We start from the raw sequence: 13,945 nt of genomic DNA on the forward strand, positions 1-13,945 counted from the left end.
TTTGAGAAGTGTCCCATTTAAAGTATTCTTTCATTTTAGTGACAGTCTCCCCAAAGGTGATATGCTCTGGTGGAGAGTCCCCATCTATGGATTCTTCATCTGGAGAATTCAAGAGGGGAGGCAACTTGTGAGGAATAGGAGGCTGATTCATCTGAAGATGAGTAGTAGGGTTCCTCTTCTTCCTCTCCTTCTTGGGCAGTAGGCAAAGGGAGAGAAGTAGCCAAAGCAAGTCTAGGACTAAGCACTGGAACAATGGAGGGGGAAGTGGCTGTGGGCCGAAGGACCATGAAGGCCTGCATCAAAGAGCTAGTAAATGACTGCCAGTCTGGGACTCCTTTAGAAGGTGGAGTCTGGTGTGTTTTCTTTTTAAAGGCATAGGCCTTGGAGAAGGCTGGGAAATGGTAGGGGTTTCAGGCAGTGGAATCCCGGTCGGTCGTTTGATGATATCTGGTTCCCCCTTGACATCGGTAGGGACCGATGTCAGGGCTGTCTCCATGGACGTCCTGGCCATTACTTCAGAAGTGGCTTCCTCGAGGGGAGCTGTTGAAGTAGACGGTTCTGTCAGACGAACTTCAACTACTAAATCAGAAGCTGGCGAGACGTCTGATGGCGGAGAGGAAGTAGGCCTGGAAACCTTGGCCTTTTTCCGTGGTGGTTCCATCAGAGTGGCCAATTTGGGATTCACCCTGAACACTAATTTTTTTATGCCTCTAGTTTTCTAAGTATAAGTTATGGGTGGTCAGACGGCTACGGAGGGCCTTGGGTACAAAAGATTGACAAATGGAGCAAGCAGTATGGTCGTGCTCTCGGCCTAGAGAAAAGACACAGCAGTCATGTGTATCTTTATGCAGGATCTGACATCCGCATTGGCATTTACCTTAGCTAACATCGGCTAATGGTAACTACAGCAAAACAAGCTCAAGCAAATGTCTTTCTTTTCTGCTTATCCTGGTTAGGGGTCGCCACAGCGAAACTCCAGTCCGCTAATGTTTGGTAGTGGATTTTTACGTGCCGAGTTACCAGCCCTAACGCATAACCTTCAACGAAGGCACGCCCATTCATGCATGTCTCCACACAGAAGATGCTCTAGCTGAGAATCGAATGCGACAACATCTTGCTGTGAGGAGGGTCGCCACAGTGGAACTCCGGTCCGCTAATGTTTGGTAGTGGATTTTTATGTGCCGAGTTACCAGCCCTGACGCACAACCTTCAACGAAACCACGCCCATTCACGCATGTCTCCACACAGAAGACACTCTAGCTGAGAATCGAATGTGACAACGTCTTGCTGTGAGGCGACAATACTACCGCAGCACAACTACCACAGGGGTGTTTAGCTTTAGAAGTCTTTGTGTAGAGGAGTGAAGCGACTGATGTGACGTTGACTGCCACTGAAAAGTTCTGAGGTCTGTGTGTGCAGACATCACATTTAAGGTCCCTGGTTTACGGCCCTACATGTAATGCCCCACACACCTACAGCTGCAGGGCTTAAGCTTTTGCATAGGAGCCAGCGCTCGGGTCGACTGAGGCAGGGAATCACACACTAAGAATACTGCAACACAGGAATACAAGGGCATCTACTCTTATTCTGTTACTTAAGCTACTTACTCCTCCTGCTTTTCTTACTTAACCTGTTATCCAATTTCCCATCTCTCCCTACTATGTCTAATCTTTGCTCTCTTTGTTGTTATACTCCCTACTGTGACTAACATGCTCACAAATCAACTGTAGAAAGCAAAAAATGCAACCCCTACTAACAATGTTCAACATTATATAATGCCTCAACTTAAAACTGTAAAAGATGTGTTCAGACTATATAAATATGTTAAATTGTAAGCTTCAATGCTATGTTACTAGTCAATGTTAGGTTTGGTACTAGGTATGTAAATTTGAATGCTTCTGTATATACCTTATATTTTGCTTAAAATTTAACTGTGGAGCTTTTCTCCCCGTGCCTCTGCTGAAAATGGACATGCATCCAGTCGGACTTTCTTGGTCAACAAATGTAAAATAAATAATAAATAATAAAAAAATAATATTCTTTACTTTTTTTTCTCCTGTAATAGCCAACAACTCTTAGTGATACAAAGATTAAGTACTCAGCAATGTCCCCAGACAGGAATGTTTGGGCAAGGGGTTCTGCTGTTTCTTCCTATGGGAAGGACAGTAAAAAAACTGATTTTGCAGATTACCTCTATCTCAAGGGTTGGATTAGTAAAAGCAGCCCTTATGGCTGTTGGGGGCCATATCTGAGAACCACTCAAAGTTCTACCACTGGAATTTTCAAAACCATAAATTCTTTGAATATTTTTTGTTACTGGAAAAGGTCCTCTGTGGTACCAAAAATTTGATCCCAGTAGCAGAAAATATTTTACCCACCTGCTCACTTTTGAGCAGCTTCTTTTTCACTTTAGATCTAAAGTGGAAACAAAACTGTCAAAGGGGGATTGTTGAAAGATGACTAAGTTTGCAAATCTGCAAAGCCTGATCGAGGCATGGCACCTAACAGTTAAACCTGTCCCAGATATCCCGAATGATGCATTACAGAAGAGGTACTATTCAGCATTGTCATTCCCTGTGCTTTAATCTGATGGTGAATATCAAAGATGAGCAATGTCCGCAGTGAGTCCCTGATCTTCTCATCAAATGCTTGCTGGAAGAAGGTCATGTATGTCACACACTTCTCAGTGTTTCCATCCAGAATTAGTGTCAAAGCATAAAATAGTAAAGGAAAAGGCCCTAAATTAAGGGCACATTTTAAAAGTTCATCTTATTAACTCTGAACTTCTCAAAATAATTTACAATTTTAAGAGGGATGGAGCAAAAATCTGAGGACAACTGGGAGGTGCAGCATCAAGTAATTAAGAGCATAATAAAGACTAAACAAGGTAAACCAGACTAACATTGTAAAGAATTACTCCAAACACTAAATCCCCATTAAAACAGTACAATTACAAGGAATTACGATTAAAAACAAATGACTTATCCAGGTATTCACTCGAGTGTGGAAGATCAGTGTTTTGAAGCATGTTAGCAAATACAACCTGAACAGTTAATGGAGGCAAGGTGCATTACTGTAGGAGATAAAGGAGGAGCACAAGCTTTGAAGAGCTGTGCTAGTGCTAGCTCAGAGTTAGTGGATGGATTGGATAGTTTTGAACTGGATGGACTGGATAATGTAAAATCAGCTACCTTTTTCATGGTACATGTACACTAATGCTACAACTTCTAGTTATTGTATTATACCTGACCGTAAGAAAGTAGGAATAAAGAACTCAAGCTGTCCACTTTTATCAACAGTGCCTGCAACCCTGCGATTAGTATTTATCCATTTCTTTGAATGAAACATTCACAAAGTCTGGATCTAGAAACTTTAATTTAAACCATTCTTGTAGCAGACTACATGCATTTCCCATATACAAACTTGGGGGAAACCCTAGAATCACTCTTCACTTACCAAAATATTAGCACCATGACAGATCCTTTTAGAACCGTTAATATCTTGAACTCCATAATCCCCAACTACCAGTCCAAGCTGCCAACACTAATGATACTTTCCACTGTAACCTACAGTATTATGAGAAAGGCATTTCACCACAATAGCAATCAACTGTTGCAAACATCTCTCCTTACTTTACAAAGACAACTCAATTATTGTTTGTGTACTCACCTATACTCCATATTTAAAAAGACTTTGCAAAAATTTAACACAACAATTGTGAGAAAGAATACATGACAATACAAACTCACCACTGTAATCAATATCTTTCCCACAACCCTTCAAAAACTTTCCTTCTGTTACACTCAGCAAAGTGAACGTATTAGTCTTCACCTTCACAGAGCTGCTTCTCTACATTTGTGTTCATACTTGCATTTGTAATCCCAAAATGCCCCACCAACTCTATTTATACACTTGAGCACAACCATATTTCTTTCCATTACCTCCTTGTCTCTTCAGGGTAGAAAACCCTTCTGTAAACACTATAACATACAAACACCATCTTCTGTCAGTTTGCCCAGTTACGTGTGGTGTGCAATCAGTTGTTGGTTCAGGGTCAGTTATATGATACTAAAGAATTGTCACCATTCTTATGACTTGCGTTTCAGGAAGTACCTCCCTACAGTTGTGGGAAAAACACGCACGTCTAAGGTTCTTAAACTTCACACTAATAAATCAACAAGCATTTACCTGCATATACTGCCTCAGTGGCATTTTGGGTTATCTGCCAAGGTAACCCAGAATAGGCCAGCTTTCAACAGCTCAGACTCCCCTCACTCTCTCTCTTTTCCTTGGACAGCCAATTCTGAGCACATTCAGAGAAGGAAGCCTACAGCTGCCACAGGAACCACAGGTGATGGGTCCAACAGTTTTTCAAGAACACTGAATTTTTTCATGTACAGTCTGGCTAATGGTATCATGAGGATACTTGATGCCACAAGGCTAAGCATTTTGAGGAATTCTCTTGCTGAGGCCATGTCTAGAAAAGAAATATCAAAGAAAATGCCCTGATAAGAGAGAACTTCATCTTCTGGCAAGAAGTTTAGTTTGTTTTTTTTTACTATGTCTATCCAACACTTCAAGAAAATAATTTGTTAAGAGGGTGTGAAGAATGGCTTCTGAATGTTCAGTTTGAAGCCCAGGTGGGAAAGGAGGGATATCACCTCATCCAAGGACTCCATGCACCTGATACAAAACTTGCACAAAGTAAATAAGTCATCTAAATAAGAAAAAATGTGGATGCCTAGATACTGCAATAGGCAAAAAGTGCAGTTTTGTACCTACCATAAATGTAGATGTCCGATAGGCATGCATCTGCAGTCCTTACAAATGGGTTGTCCTGTCGTCAGGCAGCCCTTCGGTCGGCCGGATTCCAAAGTCTGGGTCTGGCCTCGGCTGGTGTCGCACTTCACCCAACGTCATAGCTGCAGTTCTTCGGGTATAAAGGCATCAGCCAACGCCATTTTCCTCAGTGTTTCTTGCCCCAGATGCCAGGTGCCCTCTAGGAAGGCTAAATTTGGATAAATGCAAATGGTTCCAAATAGTAGAGAGCAAACAAAAAATAAGCATGTATGTACATATACACAAACAAATACACCATAATAGATTCCCCCAGCTAGCTACAAGATGGGCAAATACCCTAGGAGTACCACAGAGGGAAGGAGGGTGGGTAATCCTGACTGCAGATGCATGCCTATCGGACATCTACATTTATGGTAGGTACAAAACTGTACTATGTCCTTCAAGGATGCATCTGCAGTCCTTACAAATGGGTAGAATACCATAGCCAAACTGGGGGAGGAGGAGAAATAAGATTATGGTGTAGTTAAGATCCCTTGCAAAACAGCAGTGGCAAAACCTGCTCGGGATCTGGAGTATAAAGGTAAATTATAATGCTTGGCAAATGTATGCACGGAGCTCTAAGTAGCAGCCTCTAAAATGTCTTTGGTAGCCACTCCTCGTAAAAAAGCTGTGGTAGTGGCTGTAACCCTTGTAGAGTGAGGTCTGATGTTTTCTGGAGTTTTCTTCCCATGGTAGGAGTAACAAAATCTAATGCAATTTCCTATCCAACTATTTGTTCTAGAGCTTCTGTCTTCTGATTTGGAGGTAGGTTTGGCATTCCTCTCTTCCTTGGTAGAGTATGGAAGTGAAACCTGTAACCTTGGTCTATTGTCTGTAAAATCCATTTGTCTCCTGTGATGTAATGCCAGTTTACTGAAAATAAGGCTAGCTTCCCGCCTAAGGGTGCCTCTAGTTGTTCCCTGGTAGGCGGTGCCAGAGCCAAGTCACTGCGATTGTCCTGTGGGAGTGGTGGTGGCTGGATCTGTGGCTGTACCTCGCTGGTTGTTAGCCTGCCACTGACATCCCTTGTAGGCACCTCTGGATTGACCCCTGCCTCTTGAGCGCCTATTCCTGCCTCTCGGAGCTCTGGAGGTGTCTGGAAAGGACCAATTCTTGGAAGGCCAGTTCCTGCTAAACCTTGGAGGCTGGACCTGCAAGAAATCCTTGACTGTCTGGACAGATTTTGCTTTCTCTTCCACCTTCTTCAGCACCTGCTGCGCAGGGGAGCCAAACAAATTGAGCTTATCCATGGAAGCATCTAGGAGCTTTGATTTAACATGGTCTGGTAAGGACTGCTCTTTTAACCATGCATGTCTTCTGATCACTGTGCCAGTCATGGCTGATCTAAAGGAAGCCTCCAGTGCATCATAGCCGCATTTTAAGGAATGATTACTGACCTGCTGAATGTTATGTACCATTTCCTGTACAAATTTTTTGTCTAATGGTTCATCCGAGGACAGTTTTTTAGTTAATTGGTCTAACATAAATTCCTGATACTGAATCATGTGGAATTGACAGTTCAAGGCCCTAGCTGAAAGAGTAGCAGAAGTGTAAACTTTTTTACCTCATCTCTCTAAGGCCCTAGATTCCCTTTCAGAGGGGAGGGGGTTTTTGGTAGAAGTAGCTTCTACAGCCTTGGGTCCCTGGGAGATAGTTTTGGGATCTGCAAAAGGGGCCTTATACAAAGTACCTATCGGGCTTAGCAGGGGCCGGAGGAAGAGAATCAGGAGCAGTACAAGCATCATTAAAAGCATCATCCACAACAGTAAGTACTGGAGGAATGGCTAAAGGCCTATGCTGTGGCAAATGCAAAAAGGTTCTAAGCCTTTTCCTAGAGTCTGAAAAATCCTGGCCCTGCCATTGAAATTGCATGCAAGGTTTCCCCAAAAGAAAATTCCTCAGGCGGAGAGGCAGAAGGAATGGACTCTTCTGCATCAGAGTCCTCATAAGGAGAAAAGGGGCCCTTAGGAGGGTTTGAATTATCTGATTCATCAGAGGAGCCATCTGAAGAAACTGGCTCAGGGGGCTCTACTCTAGTCCTCTTCTCTGGAGGTGGGTGAGAGGCCCTGTCTGGATGTGGCTGGGATCCCCAGATCAAAGAAATGAGATCCTCTGCTAGACTAAGCATTTGTGAACTAGAGCTAGGCCTGTGAGAGGGGGTCTTAGCAGGCACAGATTTGGTAGTTTTAGCTGCTTTAGCCCTGGCAAAGGCCTTAATCGACATGGATGCAGGAGGCCTAGCAGCTCCACGTGCAGGGGTAGAAATATCCAAAGGGATAGTATCAGATAAATCCTGTGAACCTGCAAGAGCAGGTGGGATTTCAGTAGCAGATTCAGCCAGGCTGGATGAGGCCTCGGTAAGTGGCAGAAAACTGTAAATGTAAGCCAGACACAGCAAATCTCAAATATTTCCTGTAACTGGGAGCAATAGGAAAGTGGTAATAACTGTCCTTGAGATCTAGAAGCCTCATCATAAAACAGAGGTCTCGAAGCAATGCTAGGACCAGTTGTATGGTGAGTACTTGACTTTTGGACTTTTACAAAGGTGTTTCAGAAGACAAAGCTAGGATGGGTCTCCAAGAGTGCTCCATTTTTGGTAACAATGACTTTGGAGTGAAATCCTTTGCCTTTTTGTACATCACGCAATGGTTCTATGAAATGTACTTCTACCACGTGATGGAACACTGGAGAAAACAGCTCGGTCTGGTCTGGTGGGTGTGGGGAAATTCCACTGAAATGCAGAAGATTTTCTATCCACTGATAAGTGTATCCACTATAAATTATTCTCAGAACCCATTTTCTGACACTATCTGTGACCAGGCTGCAAGGTAGAGACAAAACCTGGAGGAAGAAAAGAAGGGACAGGAGGGGTGGGAGTGGGTAGGTGTGCTTTGTCACTCAGTATAGTCATTCCTTTGCAGGCGGTTGATCATGTTTCAGAACATAACCCTTCTTGCTTAGTTTGGAAGAATTATCCATCTGCCATTTCCTTTTGGACCTCTGACTTTTGTTTGGCTGGGATTTTTGTTTGTTCCTCCCCTGGAAGGAAGATACCTTGTTTGGGAAGAACTTGGGTACATGAAAAATCCTAGCTATCCCATGCATTAATCTGCTTCTATACTCTTATTGTTTGAAAGTCTGTGCAACAAAGGGCCTAAACACCAATTCAGAACTTAAAGGTGCATTCAAAATTTCAGCTTGTAAATCATTAGAAAAATTTTGATTGCGTAAATAAGTGCTCTCTCTTAACACAACAGAAGCATCTGCGTTTCTTGAGACTGTATTTGGATATGGAACGACACCTCTCAAACCATGTTTTGAAACCTAAGTCAAATTAGAAACAATTCCATTCATGTAAGACTTTTGCTCTGCATATAAGGATGCAGCAAAATCACCCGAAATGCATGCACAGTGAATAAACTTCCACATATAGCCTTGATAATTTAACATTACAGGCTACATTACTAGAAAGGGACATCCTTTTGCCTTGAAGATTAAACCATGTTCCCTCTTTAAAAAGGAGTGCTGGAATAGATGAAGCCCAGGACTTGTTATCGGAGCAGTCAGCTAGGGAGATTGCAGTTGAGTCAAATGAGAAGAGAGACCTGTCATATCAGGGAGACTCTATATTTTCTCTGAGACTCTTTAAGCACTGCTGGAACATACTGCAGCATTACAGACATCTTCCAAGTCTGGTACGAGAAGGGGTTGGCAACAAAATTGAGCATCTTATCCTCCTTAAGGATCACCCAGGGAGGGTGGCCTAATGGTTAAGGTGTTTGCCTTACAAACACAAAGTGTAGGGTTTGAGTCTCACAAGGGATAATTTGCTAGGCTTAAAATGGCTTGCAAGGGCAGTTAGCCTAGTACTAACCTATGAACCTATATACCCTGCCTAAAACTTTTCTTTTCCTCAGATGATTGTTGGATTTAAACTCGGGTTCACCTTACCAAAAAAAGAGGCTGCGGTGGTGCAGCAGTTAGTGTTGTCGCCTCACAGCAAGAGGTTCTCCCATTCAATTCTCGGCTGGAGCGCCTTCTGTGTGGAGTCTACATGTCCTCCCTGCAGTCGAATGATGTTTAAAGACATGCAGGTAGGTGTGTGCGAGAATGGGTATGCCTTCTTTGAAGGTTGGGCATTGAGCTGGCAACTCGGCACTGTAAAAATCCACTGCCAATCATTAGCAGACAGGAGTTCCACTGTGGTGACCCCTAACCGGGAAAAGCCTAAAGACTTAGGCTTGGTGTCAACTAGGAAATCACCATTGTCCTCATCAGAAACCTCATTATTCTCTGAATCAACAGAAAGGTCTCTAGCCAAACTAGTTCTACAGCTACAAATGTGAACACAACCACCAGAATTAGCTGTCTGCTTGTAAATAGGGTCTATATTAGATCAGCGAACGCTTAAAAAAGCGAACGCTGATTGATCGACCTTATGTAAGTGAAAGCTTACAATCTCGAACTGTCAGATCAGCGATTTTTTTCCTAAGGAAAAACGTCGCTGATCCAAAACACACACACACAACACAAGCACACCAAACAAAGAGATATCCACACACATACACCTAAAATTTGACACCTAACCCTACACTAAACTATGTACACACCACTAACTATCCACTTACCTTAACCCAAACCCTAAGGTCAGTCAATATCGCACACTCACCTCACCCGCTCCCTAACCCTAACTCACCTAAATCCACCCTAACCCTCTTGTCCACACAATCGCACACATACCTAACCCGAGCTCTAACCCTAACTCACGTAACCCACCCTAACACTCACATCCCCACAATCACACACTTACCTGAATCCGACCCATAACATTCCACCACAGCACTGAAAATACTGAAGCAACAGAAATGGACAACCAAATTCTTTCCCTAGGAAAAAAATTTGAGTTTCTGTTGCTTCGATATTTCTAACTTTCGCTAAAATAAGGTCGATCAATCAGCGTTTGCTTGTTTAAGTGTTCACTGACTTAATATAGACCCTTGTAAATAGCTATAACCAGATCATCATCTGTACAATGAAGCTTCATTTTTTTTCCATGAAAACTTCACTACTACATAAAATATCTGGGAACAGAGTATTATGCCCAGCAGGGGGTCTCTTACCCCAGACTACTTCTGCACCTAAATGGTTTGATTCTTATTTGCGCCAGGTGCTGGAACAGCCTGAGAGGATATGTCCAACCCTTGTTCCATAGTGGCCAGCAAAGCTACACTAGAGGGAGATGGTGGAAAAGGTAAGTGGTCTTTGAGTCGAGCAGTGGTCCTGCCAGAATCACTTACAGTAGGCTGAAGCATATTTTTATGTTGCTTTTTCTTTTTAGGTGCAATCAGATCTGATGGGATGGGAGTACAAGAGTTACGGTCCATCAAGTCAGGGGGAGAAAAAAAAAAGCCACAAAAATAAACTCACAGTATTGTGTAATGTATCACAATAATCACTTAAAATTTATTGTAACAAGTATGTCCCACACAACTAAACTTGGCCAAAATGTACTATTATCACAAAAAAAAAAAAAAAAAAAAAAAACACAGTTTGAAATGTGTTCAGTGTTCTTTTATAACAGATAGAATTTAAAGAATTTTCAGTACTCAAAGTCCAAACACAAAACAGCATTAAAATATAGCATCACACACTTTAATCACATTAAACTGCAGCAAAATAATGTTTAATAGCAATCTAATCTATATTTTCTTGTCAGATAGAGCACAATCTCCACAGTATATTCAAATAACTTCATTTGCAGTAACATCATAATCCAGTGCTAAAAACACATACGGCAAAGTCATACATGTAAATGTATGACGTAAATAATTTTATTTTATTTTACATTTGTTTACCGGGAAAGTCTGACTGGACAAAATGCCCTTTTTCAGTGAAGGCCTGGGGAGAAAAGCTCCACATTTATAAATAACAGTACGATACATACACAACGTACAGATACAAATGTAGATTCAATCTCAAACACAACCACAAGCACAAAATGAAAAACACGTTATACATTTCACTAACAAAAATAAAATAAAGTATAAATGCTGAAAAAAAAAATACAAGTTCTTCAACAGTTTCCTGTCAAAAGATGAAAACACGGCAGTGTAACAGCAGCAAAGACAAGGTCCTAACTGCACCTGACAGTCCCTAGTATCTAACAGCACACATACATACTGCACTTTTGAAAGAAATACTGAAAGTTTCCTCAGAAACGGTTAAAAAAAAAACAAAAAAAAAAACAAGCATCCATCAAAAACAGAAGCCAAAGAAACACTGTCATGAGCACAAATTTCCACAGGAATAACTGTAAATATTGACAAAAATAAAATATCAAAAACGATATTTTTAAACAAACGTAAAAAGAGAAAGGGAAGAATAAATTTAATAACATGACAGAAAGGTAGGATCCCCAAATGGGACTTATCTGAGCAGTAAGTCAGAAAAAATCAGTACTGGATCCTGTCAAGAGTCAGAGGACTTTCTTCTTTGGATGGTGGAAAAAGAATGAACACTCAATTCCTACATTAGCTGCAAGCTTCCCTCTCATATGTTGAAAATTTGTACATTTGAGAGGTATGTGTTGAGCTAATCAGCTGTCGTATGGATAGAGACAGAAGGAGGGCATCTAAGCTTTTGAAAGCTGGCCAGTATTGGGTTACCTTGGCAGATAATCCAAAATGCCACTGAGACAATGAGAATGATGAACATCTTGAGTAATGTGAACTGTGGGAAAACAAATCACGTTTTTAGTCTTATAATAAAGTTTCAGCAACATTCCGTTACCTCTGTAGGTGCTGCATCATTGCTGGAGATTTAAAGTTAACAGATTTTGCACATCCAACCATCAATGTAGTTTATCTATCCAATACCCACCCTCTCCAATACCTCCAATATCTGTTATAGCTGAATCATCCGTTTCCACGCCAAATGAATCCATAAAACTGCTAGTATGTTCTTCAGGTTTGCATACAAATACATGTGACCAATGTTTTTTGTGCATCAACAAAAATATTTCAGCCCTAGTGGGAAATAAATCTTAAAAAAAGACTGGATACAGCAACTTAGCCTTTGAGTTCTTAGCCTGGCATTTGTGTTTGGTCTATATAAATTGGGCCTGGTATATTTACAAACCTGAACAGAAAACATTTTTTCAGAAATATTCATTTGTATCTTTACATATTTTGTCATGTGTTGAATCCAAAGATAAACTTTGTTCCTTTAAGTAACAGGACTTGATTCACACGAGGACATGTCAATATTATTTGGCAGCTATCCCCAGATCTGCCAAGAAATCCAATGTGCTTCAATTACTGCAATCTAGCTTGCCTACCAGCAAATCCAGGTAACCAAACCGCCCTTCTGAAATAACACATGGTCCATCTCTTCTTACAATGGCGCTCCTTACAAAATCTTTCTCTTGGTCCTATGTTTATGTTTAGTTAACTTAAAACCAGATATTATAACTTTCACTAGTAGACTAACTTCCTCATTGCCTTATTCTTCTCATGTAGAGCACTGCCTCTTCCATTACTGCATCAAGTAGACACTTACCTATAAACTGCAGTCTACCACCAAATTTCAACCAGGATTGTCTCTAATGAAACTCCAAAGGTCTCCCTAAAATTTAATAGCATTTAAATTGTGATAGTGTCACCTACTCCCATCTGCTCCCATCTCTCCAATCATTATGCAGCCAGCTGATGCTTCTAGTATTATGGCAGTTCTATACACGACTGACTGCATTTTTTTTTGTTTGCTTTCCACTGTTCATGGATTCTCATGGCATGGACCAAATAAGCTACCACGAAAATGTTGACTTATTAACTTCAGCACACAAAAACCTTGATTTTCATCAATTTACTACATTACTTAGAGTATTGAACAGAGAAGATGCTTTTCACCATGAAGCACTATGAGACCTCTCCTGCATCAGATTCTTAATGTCCATGTCCAAGATGCTTCTATTCTTACAATCATTGACAAAATTAACAATAAATTTAAAACCTCAAAGCAGTGCACCCTAAAAGAAGGTTTTAAAGTGTAAATGCAGTACAAATCAGGTATTATACCTGTCCATACTGTAAGTCACTTCAAATACAATTCAAATAACACATTATTGATAAAACTACCTAGTAACACTTACCAGAAATGCCCTTTAGGTCTTTGATGGTGACCAGATTAGAACAGACATGCTGTTGTCTGTATATAGATTCTGACAAGAGAAAATGTAAGTTATGCAATGGCAAGGTGGAAACAAGTGGCAGCATTCCATCCTGGTGTGGGATTTGTACCGAAATGTGAATCCTAGAAAAAGTAATACAAACGCTTCTTTATTACAATGTAAGTGTAGCAGTGTATAAAAACAATCACCTGAATAAAGGTAACAAAATAAGTTACATTTAATTAAATTGTACTTATTAATAAAAAATGGTATAGGACTTTTAAGAGTTCTTGTGATATTTAGGAATAAAGATATTTAGGAATAAGTGAAAGGCAGCATCCACTGGGCAATGGTCACCTGTAACAGTAATTCACAACTTATGTACACTTTTATCATAAACATATCATTTGCACTCTCTGCACCTAGCAGGCAGCCATTTTCCTACACTTAAGACATCAAGCACATTTTCATCTTTATATCAGGAATTTCACAGAAGGCTTGAAGAGAACTTAGTGCTAGCCTTTCTGTTAATCTTAATGCAGAAAAAAAACACTCACACCAAAGGCAAACTACTAAGTTTGCCACACAATGATGGGTGATAAGTGTGATATCCTACTATCTTAAGTCCCAACTAGTATGCTGCTGCACTGCGAATAACTGGCCATATGAAAAGGCAGGATTCAGAATACTATATCTGCAAAGGTGGCCTCTCCTTGGAACATTCATCCTACTGTCCATAAATCGCCAGCCATTTCCATCCCTCGGGTGAACAGGCCAGAAAGTGAAAGTGCTACAAATGATGCTTTGGCAGACCAGTGTACAACTACAAAGAAATCTGAATAAATACATCAGTTATTGTTCAAACTTAAGTTGTAACAACTATCCCCACTGTTCTTTATATCTTGCAACATCCTCGCAGAAAGGGCCTTGTAACCTTTC

At 40.9% G+C, this 13,945-nt stretch overlaps 1 protein-coding gene across 1 annotated transcript in view; it reads right to left on the reverse strand.

Annotated features, from left to right (window-relative positions):
- Positions 1-13,945, reverse strand: part of LOC122792799 (extracellular matrix organizing protein FRAS1-like) — a 4,352,848-nt gene that overhangs the window by 424,588 nt on the left and 3,914,315 nt on the right. The window contains exon 63 of the mRNA XM_044060368.1: positions 12,989-13,149. Within this exon, the coding sequence (XP_043916303.1) occupies positions 12,989-13,149 (161 nt within the window). The remainder of the gene's footprint in view (positions 1-12,988; positions 13,150-13,945) is intronic.

This window comes from Protopterus annectens, chromosome 2.part0 (genome assembly GCF_019279795.1).
Source record: "Protopterus annectens isolate FY-2018-M chromosome 2.part0, PAN1.0, whole genome shotgun sequence".
Classification (NCBI taxonomy): Eukaryota; Metazoa; Chordata; order Ceratodontiformes; family Protopteridae; genus Protopterus; species Protopterus annectens.